The sequence below is a fragment of the Poecilia reticulata genome, chromosome 1, assembly GCF_904066995.2.
Source record: "Poecilia reticulata chromosome 1, P_reticulata-male-v2, whole genome shotgun sequence".
In the NCBI taxonomy this organism is placed as follows: Eukaryota; Metazoa; Chordata; class Actinopteri; order Cyprinodontiformes; family Poeciliidae; genus Poecilia; species Poecilia reticulata.
Window position 1 is genome coordinate 22,022,388 of NC_088830.1, and position 19,605 is coordinate 22,041,992.

The 19,605-nt window shown below is 34.4% G+C and overlaps 2 protein-coding genes and 1 long non-coding RNA gene across 5 annotated transcripts; all 3 read left to right on the forward strand.

Annotated features, from left to right (window-relative positions):
- The first annotated feature begins 4 nt into the window (after window positions 1–4).
- Window positions 5–4,662, forward strand: LOC145552238 (uncharacterized). Of its 2 annotated transcripts, none has more exons than XM_081608983.1 (7): window positions 5–229; window positions 328–386; window positions 533–1,923; window positions 2,113–2,457; window positions 4,086–4,229; window positions 4,321–4,379; window positions 4,519–4,662. In XM_081608983.1, exons 3-7 carry the CDS (start codon window positions 1,887–1,889, stop codon window positions 4,645–4,647), a joined length of 714 nt encoding a protein of 237 aa, XP_081465109.1. In that variant the 5' UTR covers window positions 5–229; window positions 328–386; window positions 533–1,886; the 3' UTR covers window positions 4,648–4,662. The 2 variants fall into 2 exon arrangements, with proteins under 2 accessions (XP_081465109.1, XP_081465107.1); XM_081608981.1 differs by having other exon boundaries at window positions 10–229; window positions 2,074–2,457.
- Window positions 4,663–9,657: 4,995 nt separating this feature from the next.
- Window positions 9,658–12,926, forward strand: LOC103469313 (uncharacterized). 2 transcript variants are annotated; one of them, XR_014088208.1, is made up of 6 exons: window positions 9,658–9,903; window positions 10,040–10,206; window positions 10,319–10,423; window positions 11,583–11,729; window positions 11,825–11,886; window positions 12,033–12,926. XR_014088208.1 is itself a non-coding variant. In XM_008416917.3 (5 exons), exons 1-5 carry the CDS (start codon window positions 9,867–9,869, stop codon window positions 12,153–12,155), a joined length of 753 nt encoding a protein of 250 aa, XP_008415139.2. In that variant the 5' UTR covers window positions 9,658–9,866; the 3' UTR covers window positions 12,156–12,926. The 2 variants fall into 2 exon arrangements, 1 of the variants encoding a protein (XP_008415139.2); XM_008416917.3 differs by having other exon boundaries at window positions 10,040–10,423.
- A 3,057-nt stretch (window positions 12,927–15,983) lies between these two features.
- Window positions 15,984–18,313, forward strand: LOC108166245 (uncharacterized). The gene is made up of 5 exons (XR_001776547.2): window positions 15,984–16,499; window positions 16,601–16,993; window positions 17,553–17,699; window positions 17,785–17,837; window positions 18,032–18,313. It is a non-coding gene; the product is annotated as an uncharacterized LOC108166245 (long non-coding RNA).
- The last annotated feature ends 1,292 nt before the right edge of the window (window positions 18,314–19,605 follow it).

The following is a 19,605-nucleotide window of genomic DNA, read 5'->3' on the forward strand; positions in this document are numbered from 1 at the left end:
AAGATATTTCTGATAATATATATAAGGGAAAAAGTTATGGCAATTAATTTTACAAATGGTTGTTGTTTTGTGTTTGATACAGATTCCAGTGTTGCTCATCGAAATCGGACCATGTCTTTTGAGGACTGCAGTCTGTGCTGGAAGCTGCTCTTTTCTCTCTGTCCTGCTGTTTTTATTTTTTCCACCTCCTTGACCTCAATGTTTGGTTTTCTCCTTTGCTGGAAAACAGGTACTGGCAAAAGTATGCTTTCAGTTTTACATTTAGAACACAGAATTTTGATTCTTTGAGTTTAACTTACACCACTCCTATTTTAATTTCTGCTGCAGAAACACCGCATGATAAGGAAAAAAAATGTGAATCCATGAGACCAACAGGACAAACAGAGGTAATTAAACAGAACCCATTCAAACAACTGTATTTCATGAACCCGGTAAAGTGTAGTTACAGTTTTCTAAGTGATGGATTGCAATTTTTACAACACATATTTTATTATTTAACAATGTCTTTGCAAATAAAGATGTTTATTTTTAGGGGGATGATGTCTGCTTTGCTGCCCTGAAAGAAAAAAAGAGAATGATCCACAGATTGGACTTCAGGATCTTTACTGATGTCATGTACAACATAAAAGTTGAAGATTAAAATGTGTGATAAGGTTGTGAGGATCTCAGCGTTAACTTGGTTCTCAATGAATGAATAACCAACAAACTAATAAAAAGATTCTCAGTTATAATAATTGCTGCCAGCTCCATCTGTGTTTTAATGGGATGTGTATTAGCCAGACTGTGAGAACAGTTGAAGTGATGTGTGTCATTGACCAGCCAGCTATCACTTGGGTGATTTACCCATACTGATGTTTAACACCGATGCACAAATTGATGTGCATAGGTAATGAGATGTGGTGACATGTTAAGGTATGATTGTCACAATCCTTTGAATTTTAAAGTGTTTTAAATTTATCCTTTTCCCAGTACTTTTCCTGTGGTGTAGCTCTCTGATCAGTTAAAATCACAGTTATGCTTTAGGACGGTTAGAAACTGGAGTATCCTTAAGGAACACATATGGGGTTCACTGTGAAAATGCTACAAAACTATAATCAAAGAATTTGAACAATAATACATGGATGAGCAACAACTTTAATCTAGATACAAATAAAAAACAATACTTGAAAGCTAACAGCAATTGAGGTTGGGTTTTATTGCTAAGGACACAATTATATCTTGAAAAATACAATAAAATCAGACTCTGAATTTAACACAAAAAATACCTTTATGTTCCCAAATACATCTGTGATTACGCAGACCTATTCACATTACAATCACATCTAAAAACACACTTTTGCAGATCAAATTTTAATGTATGACTATGGCCCTAGGTTTTTTTTGTAGTTGATTTTTAAATGTGCTATGTATTTAATTGTCTGATGTACTTAGCGTTCTGTTTGTAACTTAACTTGATTTATATAGAGCATCTTTGAGTGCTAAGAAAAGTTCTATACAAGTAAAATATATTATCATTATTAATCATTATTATATAATTATTTAATGATCTGCACAACTAGCAAAACATATGATGTGTACAATTCAGTAAAGAAGTATGAATGTTAGGATTTCAGTAGACCAACTAAAAACTACATCCAAACTGAAACCTCTCTATTCTTTCTTTTGATTTTCTTTTTTTATTATAGTCTCACAAAGCAGAAACTAAAAACCAGTCACACTTCACTTTATACACCATTACCAAAATACAGACCACACAATACAATGTTCCATTCGACCAGCCAATCAGCAGCAACATCTCCTTTAATGGAAAAAGTTTCACAACAACATCAGTATATCCGCAAATAAAGGCTGTGAAACTGCCCTTCAGCTCCAGGTCAACATTAACCATGAACCAGCTACATGTCGCTCTGGTGATTTGCTTCGGTAATTTAAAACTTTGATTAAATACTGAATAGCGGTGTATGGGAAATGCTTAGAAAGTATTACATGTATTTTTACTTTATACGTAATGTTTGAATGTTGTTCTGCTGGAATTTATCTGAAGAAGATTTTATTCATGTATTTATGTTTCAGGAGTTATTTTATGGAGTCATTTTTCAATTTCTACATCAGTGGTGCAGATGACTGCCAGACCTGGAGAAAACATCCTTCTCTACTGTGACTGCCAGCGGTCATCTGGAGTGTATATACTGTGGTACAAGAATTCCTCACATGAAGACACACCAACTCTTGTTCTAAATATGAAGACTGATTTAGAAACAGAAAAGAAATTTCCTCGTTTCAGATTTCTGAAGAACTTTACGTTTGATTCCTATGACCTGCTGATTGTACACGCCAATAATGCTGATGAAGGGCTCTATTACTGTGGAACTGAAGAGACCAAGGTGAAGGGAAATAGAACCATTGGATCGGAGACAATCCACCAATACGGCAACATCATCACAAAGATCACACTTGGTAAGTAATTATTTTTAATTACATGAAAAGTGTAAAAGTGATCATGAAAATCTAATTACCTGACAAAATATGGAGATAAATGTAGAGGAGGAAAAACAAAAGCATCGAGTCTAAACAAATTTACAAACAGCAAAATCAACAGAAGAATCACACATAGAAGATAGAAAATATTTTGTTTGTGAAAAACAGTTTTGCTGAATTATCCTTAAAATTCTTTGATATTTTATCAAAAAGCTGAGCAATGTGAAACATTATGGTGTTTAGTATTGTGTAAAAGCTGAAACAAAATTGAAAGGTTTTTTATGGCTGCCATTCTGTGGTTATCTCAGTGTAAGAGTTTTGACACTTCGAAAGCAGTTAAATTGATGAATATTCCCAACGTAAGCAGTGTAGCATCATTCATAATTTACAATAAAATGAAACATAACTTTTTTAATTATGAAGAAAATAAAGACATTTTGCTTATCAAATCATATCTACAACAGCTTACGGTAGTTGTTGATATGACATGTAGATAATAAACTAGAAATGCATTCTGGTGGGGCCTCTTTTGCACTACCAGAATGCAGTTTTGTTAGATCAAAAATGCCTTCTGAATAGAGCAACCTTTACATAGGTTTTAAACATACTTTTCAATGAGAACACATTTCAGAATTATAAAAATTTTTTATTGGCCTGATGATTTTTCATGACAAAGAAATCATTGTAATTAACAGAAATAATGGCTTGAAAGCATCAGTCTGTGTCAAATTAATCTGTATAATGTGCTTCTCATTGTATAGAATTGAGATGCGGAAATTAACTTTTTAAGGAATTTTCTTTTTAAAGATTTTATTGGCTCTAGTGGCCTTTATTTGATAGTTAATTGACAGGAAGGTGGGTAATGAAAGAAGGGGGAAGACATGCAGCAAAGGTTGCCATGGCCGGGAATTGTACCTGGGACAGCTGCATCGAGGACTAAGGCCTCCATATGTGGGCTGTGTTTAACCCCTGCACCACCACAGCACACCCTTTAGGAATTTTCTAAAGAAGGTCACCTTTCCACCTCGTTTATCTTTAGTTCCTTCCAATGAGTCTCTAAAAGATTCAAGTCTCTGTCCTGACTGGTCCACTCCAAAACAGAAATACTATTACCAGATTGATGAAATGAAAAGATCGAAATAATATTAATATTAAAATTAATAATACACATTTACTTTTTCAATAAAATGTTTTTGATCATGTTTGCTTAATTTGATCAAAGATCAGGGAGGAGGCTCTTTACACTGTGAGAGAATATTGTGTGATGCTTAAAACAAAACAAAGAAAACTTTTAAGTATCTATTGGATTTAATGTGTGACTCTTACGCTGCATTGTTTACCTACAAATAATGATCAAGGCTTCTTATATTTTTTATCAAATACTGTTTCACAGAGATGTGAAAGAATTAGGTGAATCTGTGGAAATGGTTACATCATTAATATTTAAGTTGTTAATGTTTACATTAATGTACGTATGTCTAGCATTGGCATTACATAATTTTCTGATTGATTCTTTAGATATATGCAGTACATTTAATCTAAAAATCACAAAAAAATAATGTCATTTAAACCCATAAACACTGGTTGCTGCTTTGTGTTTGATACAGATTCCAGTGTTGCTCCTTCAAATAGGACCATGTCTTTTGAGGACTGCGGTCTATGCTGGAAGCTGCTCTTCTCTCTCTGTCCTTCTGTTTTTATTTTGTCCGCCTTCTTGACCTCAATGTTTGGTTTTCTCCGCTGGAAAACAGGTACTGGCAAAAGTATGCTTTCAAATTTACATTTACAACACAGTATTTTGAATCTTAACTCGCACCACTCCTGTTTTCATTTCTGCTGCAGAAACACCACATGATAAGGAAGAGAAATGTGACTCTGTGAGACCAACAGAAAAAACAGAGGTAAATAATTCAAACATCTATACTTCATGGACCTGGTAAAGTGTAGTTAGAGTCTCTGTGATAGATCGCAATTTTTACGACACATATTTTATTACCTAACAATGTTGCTAACTTTGCGAATAAAAATATTTATTTTCAGGGGGACGATGTGTGCTTTGCTGCCCTGGAAGTCCATCTGGCATTTCAGAAAAAAAAGAAGAGAATGATCCACAGATCAGACTTCTGCATTTTTACTGATGTCATATACAACATGAAAGTTGAAGATTAAACTATTCTGATCTCAGTGTTTGTTAATTTGGTTCTGATTGAATGAATGAATGAATGAATGAATGAATGAATCAATCAATCAATCAATCAATCAATCAATCAATCAATCAAATTTTATTTGCATAGCCCGTTTCAGCAGCAAGGCAAATAACGAATGAATGAATGGATGAATGAATGACAAAATACTCTGTTATAATAATTGCTGCCAGGCCCACCTGTTTTTATGTGATGCGTATCAGAACTAAACCAAAAGTATTTGAAATTCTTTAAAGATTTCAGTGTAAGACAGAAACCTGAAGTTCCCAAGTAAAATCTGGTCCTGGTAAGAGAACAGTGATGGAAAACATTGATATCATGGAGGCAAGCCCAACATGTGTGAAGCTGACATCAATGCATGTTGCTCCAGTTCATTCATATGAAGAACTAATTCTAAATTCAGTTCAAATAAATGGATTAATATTCATAACTGATATCCTAAGCTACATTAGTTTGCCTGTTGCGTTGAACTATAAGGGTCACCCTTCAGTTCTGTTGTGCCACAGTGACGTTTTCCTCTACATGTGGCCATGTTGCCAGTATACCAGTGTTCCTGCCTTTGACCTCCATAAATGGATCTCACTGAGACTTGGATCTTCCAACCAGAGGGTCAGTCTGGTTGGGAGACTGACATCACATTTTATCTTGAGTCAGACTCACTCAAATCATTAATTTATAATATTGAGGACACAATGTTTGCTGAACAAAAACAAACACTGACTAACAGTCAACATAGCTAAGAAATAATCATAGTAATTCACTTCACATGATATTGGCCATAATATTATGCCTTGTCAGTGTGTACATACAGCTTGTCTGCACATATAAATTAAACTTTGTTCACAAGTTTGACCATCAAAACAAAATTAGTAAATAAAGCAAGAAAACAAATAAAACAATAGAGCAAAAAACCGTTGTACTCTCATTTACACTTGGTGCACATAATTCAGTGAAATATTTGAAAATTAAAAAATGTGAGGCACAATTATTTTTGGAGTACTGTTATCTATTAATCTCATGTAAAGTTAAAACACTTCCTGGAAAGGTAACAATACAGTAATTAATATTATTTGTTTTCAGATTTGTTAACTCCCCATGTTAATACATAAGTTCTTCCTTCATAATGCTAAATGTATTTCTGCTGCATTTTGTGTCTTTGTTTTTGATCTCTCCTCTTAACAGGTTTAATGTGCTTTGGACAGTGAAACTGCTGCAATCTGAAAGTGCAGACCGTCCTCTGCAGAAGTGTGAAGGACTCTTGTCATTGTGGATTTCCTGTTTTACTGAGCAGTGGCTGTGGTTGAAGGCTAACTTTGCTTTCAATTTTGTCTTAGTCCACACATCTGCATAAACAACAAAGTTAACACATCTATACATAAACTCAATAAGAAGTTCATTTGACTTTTAGATTGAACTACTGCAAATGAAAGATGTATACAGTAGTAGTAGTAGTTTGTCATGAACATTAAGAAATGCTAGAGGCAGATATTTTCTTAAAGAAAAGACTTTGGGAATATAAAAGCAAAGCCAATCAGGGATGCGTGAATTTTAAAAGAATCCCTCTTTATTTTGGTTCCACTTGTCGTCATTTCACCACACAATACATATTTTAGCTGAAATGTCTCTCTGTTGTGATGCACAGAGGCTTGCACAGGTTTTCATACAGAATAAGACAACAGTCCTTTGACTTTATATGAGTAGCAGTGGTGAGTTTCATGATGTGAATTTATTGGGCATGCTAACCCTCTTCATTTCACCATTATATATTAGTTTTATTAATCTAGCCAACCCTCCAGTCACTTCTGAACTCATGCATCATGCTATGAAACATAGATACAAATTGTTCAGAGGAAAAAACAGCTCAACACAGTCTTTATTAATAGCTTTATGCAAATGTGGTTTAATTGCTAATTAAAATCCTACATCATAATCTTTGAATATTTATTTCCTTAACCTAAAGCTGGTTGCACACTGTTATATACTGCCGCCTTGTGGGTATCTTTCAAGCAACGTGGCCTGAACAAGCTGCAAGTTGCAAACAATGATTCAATGAGTGTCCTTTGTGGGATCCACAGAGGGGGAAGTAGCAGTCAGATGTTTGTCGCTGTGGTGTTTGCACCTTTAAATAACTTTTAAAGAAGTTAATGTTCAATGATTCTGGTAACAGAAAGTTTAGGACTTACAGATTTTACAGAGTTCTGGTTCATCCAGTCTGACGAGACACTGGTTGAAGTGTCTGTGTGTGTGCAGTTATTTCTTTTTAATTAATTTGGATTTTTTTTTTTTTGATTTTGTATTTCAAGATTGTTTTCATATTCCTTGTTATGGATGTCCAACAAAACATTTAGATGGGTGAATCTGTTGACAGGATATTAAAACCATGTGGCCACTCTAGCCAGTCTCCAGGTAACCAAACGTGAACTGGCCTACATGCAAAAGAGTTCATGAGAGGATCCTGTTTGATGGTTTGATGTTGCAAAAAGACTTCAGACCTGGGGAGTGTGGACATCCCATCAACCCTGAACATACATCCAGGTGGGTTGAAAAAGTTACAGGACACAGACCCTCAGGAATTTGGGGTTCAACACATCTTTGCATTTAAAGCAACAATTTTAATCTAGATACAAATGAAAAAAAAATGTTGAATAGCTAATGTCAATCCAAGATGGGTTTTATTATTAAGGAAAAAACTGTATCTTGAATTCAATGATTGAATATTTCTCTGTTCCCAAATACATCTGTGATTGTGCACACCTATCCACATTCAAAAAATGACCCATAAAAAAAGGAAAAAAAGACCTGTCTCCAGTAATGTATATATACAAAAAAAATTGGCAATTTCAACCACTATTTTACCAACAATGAGCAGGTAAAATTTGGTCCAAAATAAAAATAAAACAACCATAGACACCACCAACTTAAAAACATTTGGGGAAAATGTTATATCACATTGATTTTTTTTATGTATGACTAAGGTCCTGATTTTTATGTTTTTTGTTTTTTTTTGTAGTTTCTTTTATAACATGTTATGTTTTTAAGTGCTTGATGTACTTAGTGTTCTGTCTGTAATTTAACTTGACTCCTGCAGCGTGTCTTTGAGTGCTTAGGAAATATACAAATAAAGTATTATTATTATTATATACAGACCCTTTCCAAAGAATTAGAATATCGTGGAAAAGTTGTTTAATTAAATCCAAGCATGCATACTGCTTTACTGAATTGTACATATCATATGTTTTGCTAGTTCTTTAAATAATTACAAACCCCTTTACAAAAAAGTTGAATATCATGGAAAAGTTGTTTAATTCCCAAAATTCCATTCAAAAGGTTACACTTTCAAAGCCCACAGTTTAAACAATTTCAAGTATTTGTTTATTGTTACATAATTTGGGCTTCCAGCTCATAAAACCCACGAAAACAGGAATTAAAAAATGTGAATACTCTGAAGAAATCAACCCAAATTTTGCATGCCATGAATGTTGTAAATTGAGTGTGACACACTAATCATCTACTAAACTAAAAGCACCAGCAAGTCTCATTAAATTGCTTCAGTTTGGTTCAGTTTGGTTCAATAGGGGGAAGACTTGATACCCTTATATTGGGTAAGCCACAAAAGGTCATAGCTAAAGAGGCTATGACCTTCACAGAATGCTAGAATATCAATTGAAAGTCTAGTGGAAGGGCAAAATGTAGCAGGAGAAGATGCACCAGCCAGTGAGATGACCGTGGACTCCAAAGGATTATCAAACCGAGAAGATTCTAGAATCTGGCAGAGATCCAGAAAGAGTGGAATGAGGCAGGAGTCACAGCTTCAAAAACCACCACCAACAGACTCATCCGGGAAATGGGCTACAACTGTCAGGTTCCTCGGGTCAAGCCACTTCTGAACCTGAGCCAACATAGGAAGCGAGTCAACTGGACCAAGGAGAAGAAAGGCTTGACTATTGGCCAGTGGTCCAATGTCCTCTTTTCCAATGAAAGTAAAGTGTACCATTCATTTGTTAATCAAGGTCCAAGGGACCAAACCCTTGAAAGAGGATGGGTGAGGAACTGAACCCAAACTACTTGAGGTTGAGTGTGAAATAACCACAGTCAGTCATGATTTGGGGTGCGTTGTCCACTGAAGGTGTTGGTAAACTCTGCTTTCTTAAATCCAAGGTCACTGCAACAGTCTATCAGAATGTTTTAGAGGACTTCATAATTCCTCTAAAACATTCTGGTAGACTGTTGCAGTGATCTTTATGGAGATGCAAATGTCATCTTCCAGCAGGACCATCACAGTGCTTGACTGGCCAGCCCACAGATTCTCAATGGGGTTTTCAAGCCCCATTGAGAATCTGTGGGGTATCAAGAGGAAAATGAAGGGCACCAGATCCAATAACCACGAAGAGCTGGCAGCAAGCATCAAGGAAATCTGAGCTTCCATAAATCCCATACATGCCACAGGCTGATTGTTTTAATGTCACATTGCATCAAGGCAGTCATTAAGGCAAAGGGATTCCCAACTAAGTATTGAAGACTGATATCGTTTTAAAACAATAGGTTTAAAAACAAATATTTTCATTTTTATTTCTTTCTTTTCTTTCTGCAAAAACTGAGAAGTAGTTAAGGCTGATTTCTTCAGAGTATTGTAATTTTTTAAATTCCTGTTTTTATGGGTTTTATTTGATGGAAGCCCAAATTATGTAATAATAAACAAACAAATGCTTGAGATTGTTTAAACTGTGGGTCTTAAATCTATAATCTATGGAAGTTTACCATTTTGAATGGAATTTTGGAAAATAAACAATTTTTATTTCATATTCATTTTTCTTGGAAAGGGTCTGTAATTATTTAAAGATGATCTGCACAACTAGCAAAACATATGATGTGTACAATTCAATAAAGCAGTATGAATGTTAGGATTTCAGTAGACCAACTAAAATCTACATCCAAACTGAAACCTCTATTCTTTGTTTTGATTGTTTTCTTTTTTTATTATAGTCTCACAAAGCAGAAACTGAAAACCAGTCACACTTCACTTTATACACCATTACCAAAATACAGACCACACAATACAATGTTCCATTCTACCAGCCAATCAGCAGCAACATCTCCTTTAATGGAAAAAGTTTCACAACAACATCAGTATATCCTCAAATAAAGGCTGTGAAACTGCCCTTCAGCTCCAGGTCAACATTAACCATGAACCAGCTACATGTCGCTCTGGTGATTTGCTTCGGTAATTTAAACTTTGATTAATGACTGAATAGCGGTGTATGGGAAATGCTTAGAATTTTTACTTTATACATAATGTTTGAATGTTGTTCTGCTAGAATTTATCTGAAGAAGATTTTATTCATGTATTTCTGTTTCAGGAGTTACTTTATGGAGTCATTTTTCAATTTCTACATCAGTGGTGCAGATGACTGCCAGACCTGGAGAAAACATCCTTCTCTACTGTGACTGCAAGCAGTCATCTGGAGTGTATATACTGTGGTACAAGAATTCCTCACATGAAGACACACCAACTCTTGTTCTAAATGTAAAGACTGATTTAGAAACAGAAAAGAAATTTCCTCGTTTCAAATTTCTGAAGAACTTTACGTTTGATTCCTATGACCTGCTGATTGTACATGTCAATAATGCTGATGAAGGGCTCTATTACTGTGGAACTGAAGAGACCAAGGTGAAGGGAACTAGAACCATTGGATCGGAGACAATCCACCAATACGGCAACATCATCACAAAGATCACACTTGGTAAGTAATTATTTTTAATTACATGAAAAGTGTAAATAAAAGTGACCGTGAAAATCTAATTACCTGACAAAGTATGGAGATAAATGTAGAGGAGGAAAAACAAAAGCAATGAGTCTAAACAAATTTACAAACAGCAAAATCAGCACAAAATTCACACTTAGAAGTTTTAGTAAAATATGATTATCTTGTTTGTGAAAAACAATTTTGCAGAATTATCCTTAAAATGCTTTGATATTTTTTCACAAAGCTCAACAATGTGAAACATGTTATTTATTATGTAAATGCTGAAACAAAATTGAAATATTTTGTTTGATTGTTATTCTGCAATTTTTACATATGGTTATCTCAGTGTAAGAGTTTTGGCACTGAGATAATGGAGACCCTGGGGAAACAGTTATTTGAAGAATATCCTAAAGTAGTGTGACTTCACTCATGGTTCACAATAAAACAAAATATAATTTTTGGAATTATTAAACTTTACTTGCTTTCTCTATGGCTCCAGGATGCAGCTACATTCTTAGTAGTAGATAATTACTCAAAAATGTATATTAAAAAAACAAATAAACACATGTTGCTTATTAAATCATACACCAGCTCAAGTTTTATATCCAGTCATATTCAATAAGATAGATTATGCAATTCCAGCTCTTTTGTTGATCAAAAGCACGCTTTGAATGCAGCAACCTTTAAGCAGATATTAAATGTACATTTCATTGAAGCCAAATTTCAGAATTACAAATGTTTTTTCATTGGACTGATAAATAAATAAATAAATAAATAAATAAATAAATAAATAAATAAATGTGGTTTTTCATGACAAAAAAATCTTTAGAATTAACAGAAATAATGGCTTGAAAGCATCAGTCTGTGCAAAAGTAATCTATATAATTTGTTCCACTTTGTATGGAATTGAGATGTGGAAATTAACTTTTTCAGGAATGTTTTAAAGAAGGTCACCTTTCTGCCTCTTTAATCTTTAGCTAAAAAGTTAAAGATTTAACTCTGTGTAGATTCAAGTTTCTGCCTTGAATTTTTTTAGATTCAAGTCTCTGCTCTGACTGGTCCACCTCAAAGCAAAAATATTACTGCCTGATATGTTGCTGAAATGAAAAGATTACACATTAATTGGTACTTTGAAAAATGTTTGTTCTCAATACAGATCAAACTGTTTGTCATCCAAATATTACCCAGACTGCAAAGGACTGCGCTGCCTGCTGGAAGATGCTCTCCTCCCTCTGTCCAGCTCTTTCTGTTCTTTTTGCCCTCATTTCCGGAGTTACGGTTTATCTCTTTTACAAGAAAGCAGGTACTTGTGAATGTTGTTCTTTATTTATTTATAGCTGTCATAATGACTCTTTGATCCTGAGAATTAACCTCAGCGTTTTACACTCATTCCTAAAGCTAAAAAAGCTCAAGAAAACAACAGGAGGCTTGAAACGAAAAGACAAACCAGGGAAACACAGGTATAGACACTACTTACATTTAATCTGAGTATGACAAATCAACGTAATTTTTAACTGACACATTACTAGGACAGGTTTATGCTTGATAGTCTAAAATATCAGGTCCCAGCATTTGTTAATAATAAAAAAAACATCTTGAATTTTAGGATGAGAATGTTTGCTACGCGGCTCTGGAAATCCATCGACCATCACAGAGACCAAAGAGGAAGAGGAAAACCCAGGCTCCAGACTTCAGCACATATTCTGAGCTCAAAACATCAGCGGTGTAGGAGACTGACTCTGAACTCAGACGTTTTAGTCCTGAACAATAAGTACCAGTTATATTCTTTCTAACATTCCCTAAGAATCTAACAGCATCTTTCAAATAAAAATCAAGTGTTTTTCAGAAAACTTATTTTGATTTTTAACAATAAAATCATTGTACATCATCCCAGACCTAGTTCCAAAACATGTCTAAAGGCATATATGTGCAAAATTCATTCTATATTTTTTTTAACCTTTCTTCTATGTAACACAACAGTCCCTGACAAAACAAAGTAATGTTTCTGTTCCTCTTTTCCAATAAAACCCCAATAGTTATATTTTGTCATTTAGAATTTTTCTCTGTGGAGTTAAACCCAATGTTTTTGGCCATTTGTGTGGAAAATTTGCAATAAACTTACAGTTATGCATTAGCAGGGAAAAACACAGGAATCTGTTGATTTTACGTCAATTTCCACAATCACAGAGTCAATAACAGAAAACTGGGTGGACTGATTGATGTAATTTGGCGTCTGGAGTCTTGAGGGCCACACAAAAAGCCTCGGCGGGCCAGATTTGGCCCCTGGGCCTTGAGTTTGACACATGTGCTCTATTGGATCAAGATGTTCCCACATGTGTAAAACAGTTTTCTCACAAACTCAAAATGCACCTTTATATCACACACAAACTAACAAATCACCACCACTTAGGATCTGCATGAGAGCTGATCATTGCAGTCTGAATATGTTGAAAATACTCAATACTCAAATCTCGTTATGAACCAGACAGGCTTCAAACACCATCAACACCATCAATGACTCACCAGGAACAATACAAGCCTTCATAGATTTCTTGAGACAAACCTTGAAGCCACAGTGTTTTATTATTGAGCTATAGTAAAGGAGTCAACTCAAAAAGAGGGTTTCTCAACCTACACGCAACAAAACTTTCAGAGTAAAAACATTTTTTTGCATTATAAATTTACCAATTTTACAATGGCTGGGACTTTTATTATTATTATTATTGTTTTACATTCAGTTATAAGGTGCAGACATTTATCTGAAGAAGAAAATTGGACATCTTGATAAGTTGCTTATCTAAAGAATCTGTTGGTAAATAACTTGCGTGCTTTTATGAGACAAAACTGAGTGGACAGTATATGGCCAATCCGAACCCCCAACCTCTTTTTGTGTGGTGAGTGTTACGGGAAATGCAGACTGACAAACAGCCCCTTCAAACTTTTGCAGAAGTATACGTGCAAAGAGATTGGACCTGCAGATAAATTCAGTTTTACAGTCCATTACTTTACATAGCTGCCTTTCCATTCTGTGTCAAAATTAGACATTGTTTGTAATAATCACCAATCTTCTGTCACTGTATGACCTATTGGTTTAGCACTTCGGGTAACTCAGAAATGAAGATATGAAGTAAACTGCAGTGAAGCCTGAATTTGGGTCAGACAAACTATTTTTGTTTTTACCCTTTTTTACATCTGCAGCTTTACGCAAAGCAAATATATTGATTTTCTGACAAAGTGATCAAGTAAAGGTTAGAGATTCTGTTATATAGTTTCCATTGAAACTTTAAAGAAAACAAAGCTGCCAGTAAAACTAACCACCATCCACAACCTCTTTTTGTTGTGTCAGATACACCGGAAACCCACACTGACAAACAGCCCCCTGTTAATCTGCAGAGGGTGACGTGTGCTGACAGATTAAGTCTGCAGATGAGTCCAGTTTGACTGTCCACAGCTACGAGAAGCAGAATGAAACAGTGACGCTATCGAAACTCAGACCTTCTGGGTGTCAAGTTTATTTTTGTCTCTTTGAGAGAACTTTATATAGACTTCTCACCTACAATAAGCGTAGTATTGTATGATACTTCATGGAAATATATATATATATATATATATATATATATATATATATATATATAAAAGGGCAGAATTTCCTGTTTTGACTCCTAGTTACTCTACTGCTGTATCTCAAACGTCTGTAGTCATACACTGAAACAGCCAGTAGATGCCATCAGTAAATGGGCTTGATTGGGCAAATTCTTGACTTGCCAGAATTTTACAGGAAGTCCAACACAACTGACTTACTGAAACACTGTCTGCATGAATATTCTTTTAATATTGATTTTATGCAGAAGTGTGTACCAAGATGTGGTGGATTTCTTTGTGGGATGGTGTGAAAATATTCCCATAATCTTGAGCGAAAAGGGTGATCAGTGTAGATTTCATGTGAAACGGGAATATGCAAAATGCTGTTTGTGTTGTGGTTGAAAAAGTTGAGGGGGTGAAGAGTAAATATCGCAGCGTTCACCTAAACCACAGACCAGACTGGAGACTCAAACAACTGTCAGCAAAAACAAACAGAGAAGAATATACTTCTTAAGGAAGCTCAAGTCATGTTTGCACCAAGATGCAAAGTATCAGAGCCAATATGAAATGAGTGTGCAATGATAAACACATCATAAAATAAGAGAATAATTGATAACCCTGAAGAAGACTGTCACACAACAACAAAGTTTCTTCAGTCAGAGGCTTATTTACATTTGCTGTATTACAGGCAGGTACAGATGAATCTTCCTGTCAACAGCCAACAGCATCTATAATATCTAAATACGCTTTTGAAGATTTATTACAATGTTTATGTTTCTCTTTGGATCAAATTGTCTCTTTAAAGTGAATTTATTTTAGTTTTAATCAATCAATAAACAAATTCTATAGACTAGTTACTAAACTGTGAGTCAGAACTTTAACCAACTCTCAGCTTTGCATCATAGTCAAACTTTGATGGACAGCAGAAGATTCTAGTTGTGTTCTTAGGTCATTTTAATATTTCTTTTACTTCTAAATAACATTTCCCAAAATCAGTTTGAGAACAATTTCCTTTTAGCACTTTTGTACATGTTGCTTATTTTCCATTTTAAATCTTTTACTCTTGATTGAAGACTTGATTCCTTAAATTCTAATCCAGAACTGATTTTGTATAATTATTTGCACTCTACGGCATCTGAACTACGGATGAATACGAAGTCAGGGGAAACCATCAATCTGAATAGTGACTGCATATTTGAACCAGAGTAAATGTGATGTATATTTTCAGGAACTGTTCCCATGATTAGAGGAGTAAAAATGCACCAAAAGGAGCCCAGAAGCTTACAGTGCTGTAGTATCATCATCTGGACTTTCCCAAAAGGTTCCAAGGCATAGACAGTATTCTGAGTTTGAATAAATAAACAATCCCCAAGAACAACTAGTTAAAATACCAGTAAAAACATGTAAAAAAAAAAAAGGATTTAATTGAAAGGCTTAACTGTTTGCTGATTACCTGGTTATTATTTCCCTACTGTACTGCCTTAGCTGGTAAAAGTTAAACAGGTAGAGTGTGATGTTGAAACCTAGAAATATGTTGTGATGATTGCCACAACTAAGGAGGAGGATGAGATAAGAAAAAATAAGACAAAAAATGGAATTGTTTTGAGTTGAAGTTGAGATCAAGTATTAAACATGATGAGCAAAGGAACATACAGAGGTCATATCATCACGAAGGATCTGTGTGAAGTTAGAGTCCTGCAGCAACAGTTGTAAATACACGTGAGTTTGCAAGCATGTAAAAGTGAATTCAGAATATTTAGAAGCAGTTCTTTAAGGCATACACATGGAACAACTAAAAAATCCAAAAATTATAAACTTCTGGTGATTCTTTAGGAAGTTTTATACGATTGAACTGTAATGACACAGAGTTATACAATGTACTATTTAGTCTTGTGGAAACCCAGTTTGTGTTGTAAAAGCTGTTCTTTTTTATTTTTTTTATATGTTTTTGTTTTTTATTTTATCACATTTGTTTTGTTTTGTTTTGCTGTTGTTGTTTCAGACCATTGTTTCTGATACAATATGAAATATTTTCAGTATGTGATGCAAAAGTAATGTACAAGTAATTAGATAAAATGGATTTTAAATCTGTAAATAGTGTATCTCATTTGGTAAGACATCATTTTGGACTTGAGAGTATCTACTCAGTTGTACATACTTACAAACTGAGAATGTAAGTTTGTATTGAAACTGACAAATGAAAACTTCCCTCGCTCTGAGGCATCACACTAAAATCCTGAGGTGTGGTTGGTTTTATTTAGACTCTTTACCAAATCTCACCATGTTGCAACAATTCAAAAAGCCTAACTGTATTTTGAACAGCGTCATCTGTAAAACCACAGAATGAAATGTTCCATTCAACCAGCCAATCAACAGCTGCTTCTCCTTCAATGGAAAGATCTATGTCATCTTATCGACCTGTAAAAACCTGCAAGACTTTCTTCAAGCTCCACCATGGATGGACTGCAGACGATTTTGTTTTTTTGCTTAGGTAACTTTTTAACATTTGAGTAGCATTTACTTTCCAAAAATATAAACAATCTTGATGTCATACTATGCTGATCACAACATTATCATTTCTTTTTCTTTCAGGGCTAGTATTCTGCAGTCATGATAGCATTTCTGAATCAGTGCAGGAGGTGACCTTCAGACCTGGAGAAAACATCACTCTGTACTGTGACTGCAAATTATCAACTGGAGTATTTGTGGTCTGGTTCTTCAGGAACTGCTCCCTTAAAGACCAGTCTCATTATGTTTTAAAAGCCATGGATCAGTTAAAACCTGGAACAAAATTCCCACGTTTGAAATTTTTAAAAAATGAATCTTCAGAATCTTATGACCTACTGGTTGTAAATGCCACTAATTCAGATGTGGGCGTCTATTACTGTGGAACCGAAGAGATAAAAGTGGAGACAGACAATGAGAAGAACATCTTCCGTAAAGACATTTTTACGTATGGGAATATCTCTACAAATCTCATACTTGGTAAGCAGTTTTGAATTTTCTATGTATTGTGTTGCGACTGTGTTTCCTAAGAAAAGCTACATTTGAAAAACAAGTGATAAAAAAGATTAAATGCTTTCTTGAGCACACAAATGGGTAGAGAGGAGAAAAATCACAATGTTCCAAATGTAATGTTGTATTATGTACTGACTTTGGCACACAATTTGTAATTTTAGGGTATATTAAGTTTAGAAAGGAGAAAAGGGCCCAAACTGAGAAAAATAATAAAATACTGTTAACAGATATAAATAACTTTTAAGTTTGGTGAATTTCCTTCAAGCTACAATGAAAAAATAACAAACTTTTCATGGAATTTGCTGAATTGTTCTAGATCAAGAATAGATATCGATGCTAGAAAAAAAGACGGAAACTATTCTCCAGACATTATTAAGTTAATTCTCACAACTTTTTATTGTATTGTGCTTTTTCAATATATTAACTAAATCACAAATGTTAGATTGACTATCTTCTAGCAAAATATGAGTTCTGAATATAAATATTCTGTACATTTAATTTAAAAAGAACTTTGTGTTTGATCAAGACACATGTGAGCCCGGTTCTGACTTTAAGAAGACAGCGGAGGACTGCGATGCCTGCTGGAAGCTGCTCTTCTCTCTGTGCCCGACTATTTTTCTTCTCTCTGTTGTTTTCTCCTCACTTTTAATTCACTTGCTTTGTCACATGACAGGTATTACACTAATCCACTCTTTTACTCATTTAAAGTTAAGCCATTGTGATGAAATGTTACTAAGTGGATATTTTCCTTCGTTAAGGTAAAGGTAAAGAAGATCAATCTGAACAAAAAAAATACATGGAAGAGATGCAGGTAACAATTCAGACTTTTTTTGCCAGTTGATAAAGCACAGCTATTCTTTGTGGCACAATTATTTGCCCATGTGTTGCAGTTAAATCTTTTAATGAAAACCAGCAAGTCTGTTATCCTTTTTTTTTTCATTGTCCTTCCACCATATAAAGGTTGCCATAATATTATGTTTTAATAATTCTGAATTTCAATCTTAGGATGAAAACATTTGCTATGCTGCCTTGGATTTCCATCAGCCATCACAGAGACCAAAGAAAACAAAATGAAAGCCAAGTGTACCTCCAATGAAGATTCCCATTCTCCTGGGATGTAATCCGACAAGGATCAATGTTCTCATCCTTCTCATGTATCATCCTTCAAAGCTAGACTTTGACAAAAGTTTTTCATCCTTTTCATAAATATTTTATATATATTTTAACATATGGTTGAGGAAAAAATTAGGTTGCTCCATTAAATACTTATTTTTTTTATTACGTTCACATGTCTAATGTCTTTTTTTTTATTGTTTCTGTGAAAGAAAATTATTTAATTGCACTTCAACATTAAAGCACACTATGTTTTACGATAGCAAAAAAAAAAAAAAAAAGTTTTCTAGCTGTCAAACAAGTTGGGGAACCCTCTCTAGCTGTAGTTACACATTTTACCTGAAATAACTTCAGTTTGAAACTTCCCGGAACAATCTAACAGTCTAAAAAGAAGTTTTCCCCAATTCTCATTCACAGCTTTGATGTTTGAAAAGGTCCTTGCATCTACAGCCATGTGAGGTTTCAGTTCAACTCACAGTATCGCATCAAGATCAACATCACAAGCTCAACTCATGTCAGGACCTTTCAAGGTTAAATTTTCCACTAGCCTGAGATGATTTTACTCATATTTTTTGGGTCATTGTAATGTCATAGGGTTTGGTTCTGTTTCAGCTTAAAAAAAATAAAAATACAGGTACTCTTTCATTTTCTTCCAGCCACATGAAATTCATGATTAGTTAAAGCATTCCCAAATCATGACACGTCTTGCTCCATACTCTTAGTGTGTGTGTGTTTTTCTGTTTTTCTGTTGCATTTAGTTTATGTCATATGTGTCCTATATACACTTTGTACTAACATGTAGAAAACATGGTCTGTCTTTTATGCTCGAGAATTTCTAAAGAAGGCAACGTTTGAGCGTTTCTCTATCCACAGTAGCAAGAGCCTGATGTGGATTATTTGTTGACAGCTTACAGTTTCCGGAGACTTCTTTCAGTATCATGCAGTCTGTACTCAGAGTGAACTTGTTTGGATAGCCATAAAACATAGCGTTTTATCATATGTTATGTTACATTTTCTGATATGCAATCATAAAACGTAATAGTTTGTTTTTACTGTTAAAGTTTTTAATTGTCCTGTCCTATGGTTGAGAGTGTTTTCTAGTATCAAAAAGGGACGAACAGAAAGGTCTTCCTTGCTTGAATTCTTGATTTCCTCCTAAAGTTAAGACAAATATTTAAAATCCAAATTACATGGGAAAACTTGATCAAGTTAAATCTTTAATCAGCTAAGTATAATCTGAATATTAATGTTCAACCCCACAAAGAATTTTTCTTTGGTTAATTGGAATTTATGTTTGTTTATGTACTGTTTCTTTGCCTAATAATTTAAATGTACCTAATTGATTACTAATAAGTTAACATTGTTTTAGGGAGTAAATGCAATATAATTCAATGATCCATGTGATTCTCGATAAATTAAAAACATGTGTGAACTGATTCTGACAGTGAGCTCTAGCAGTGCTTCTG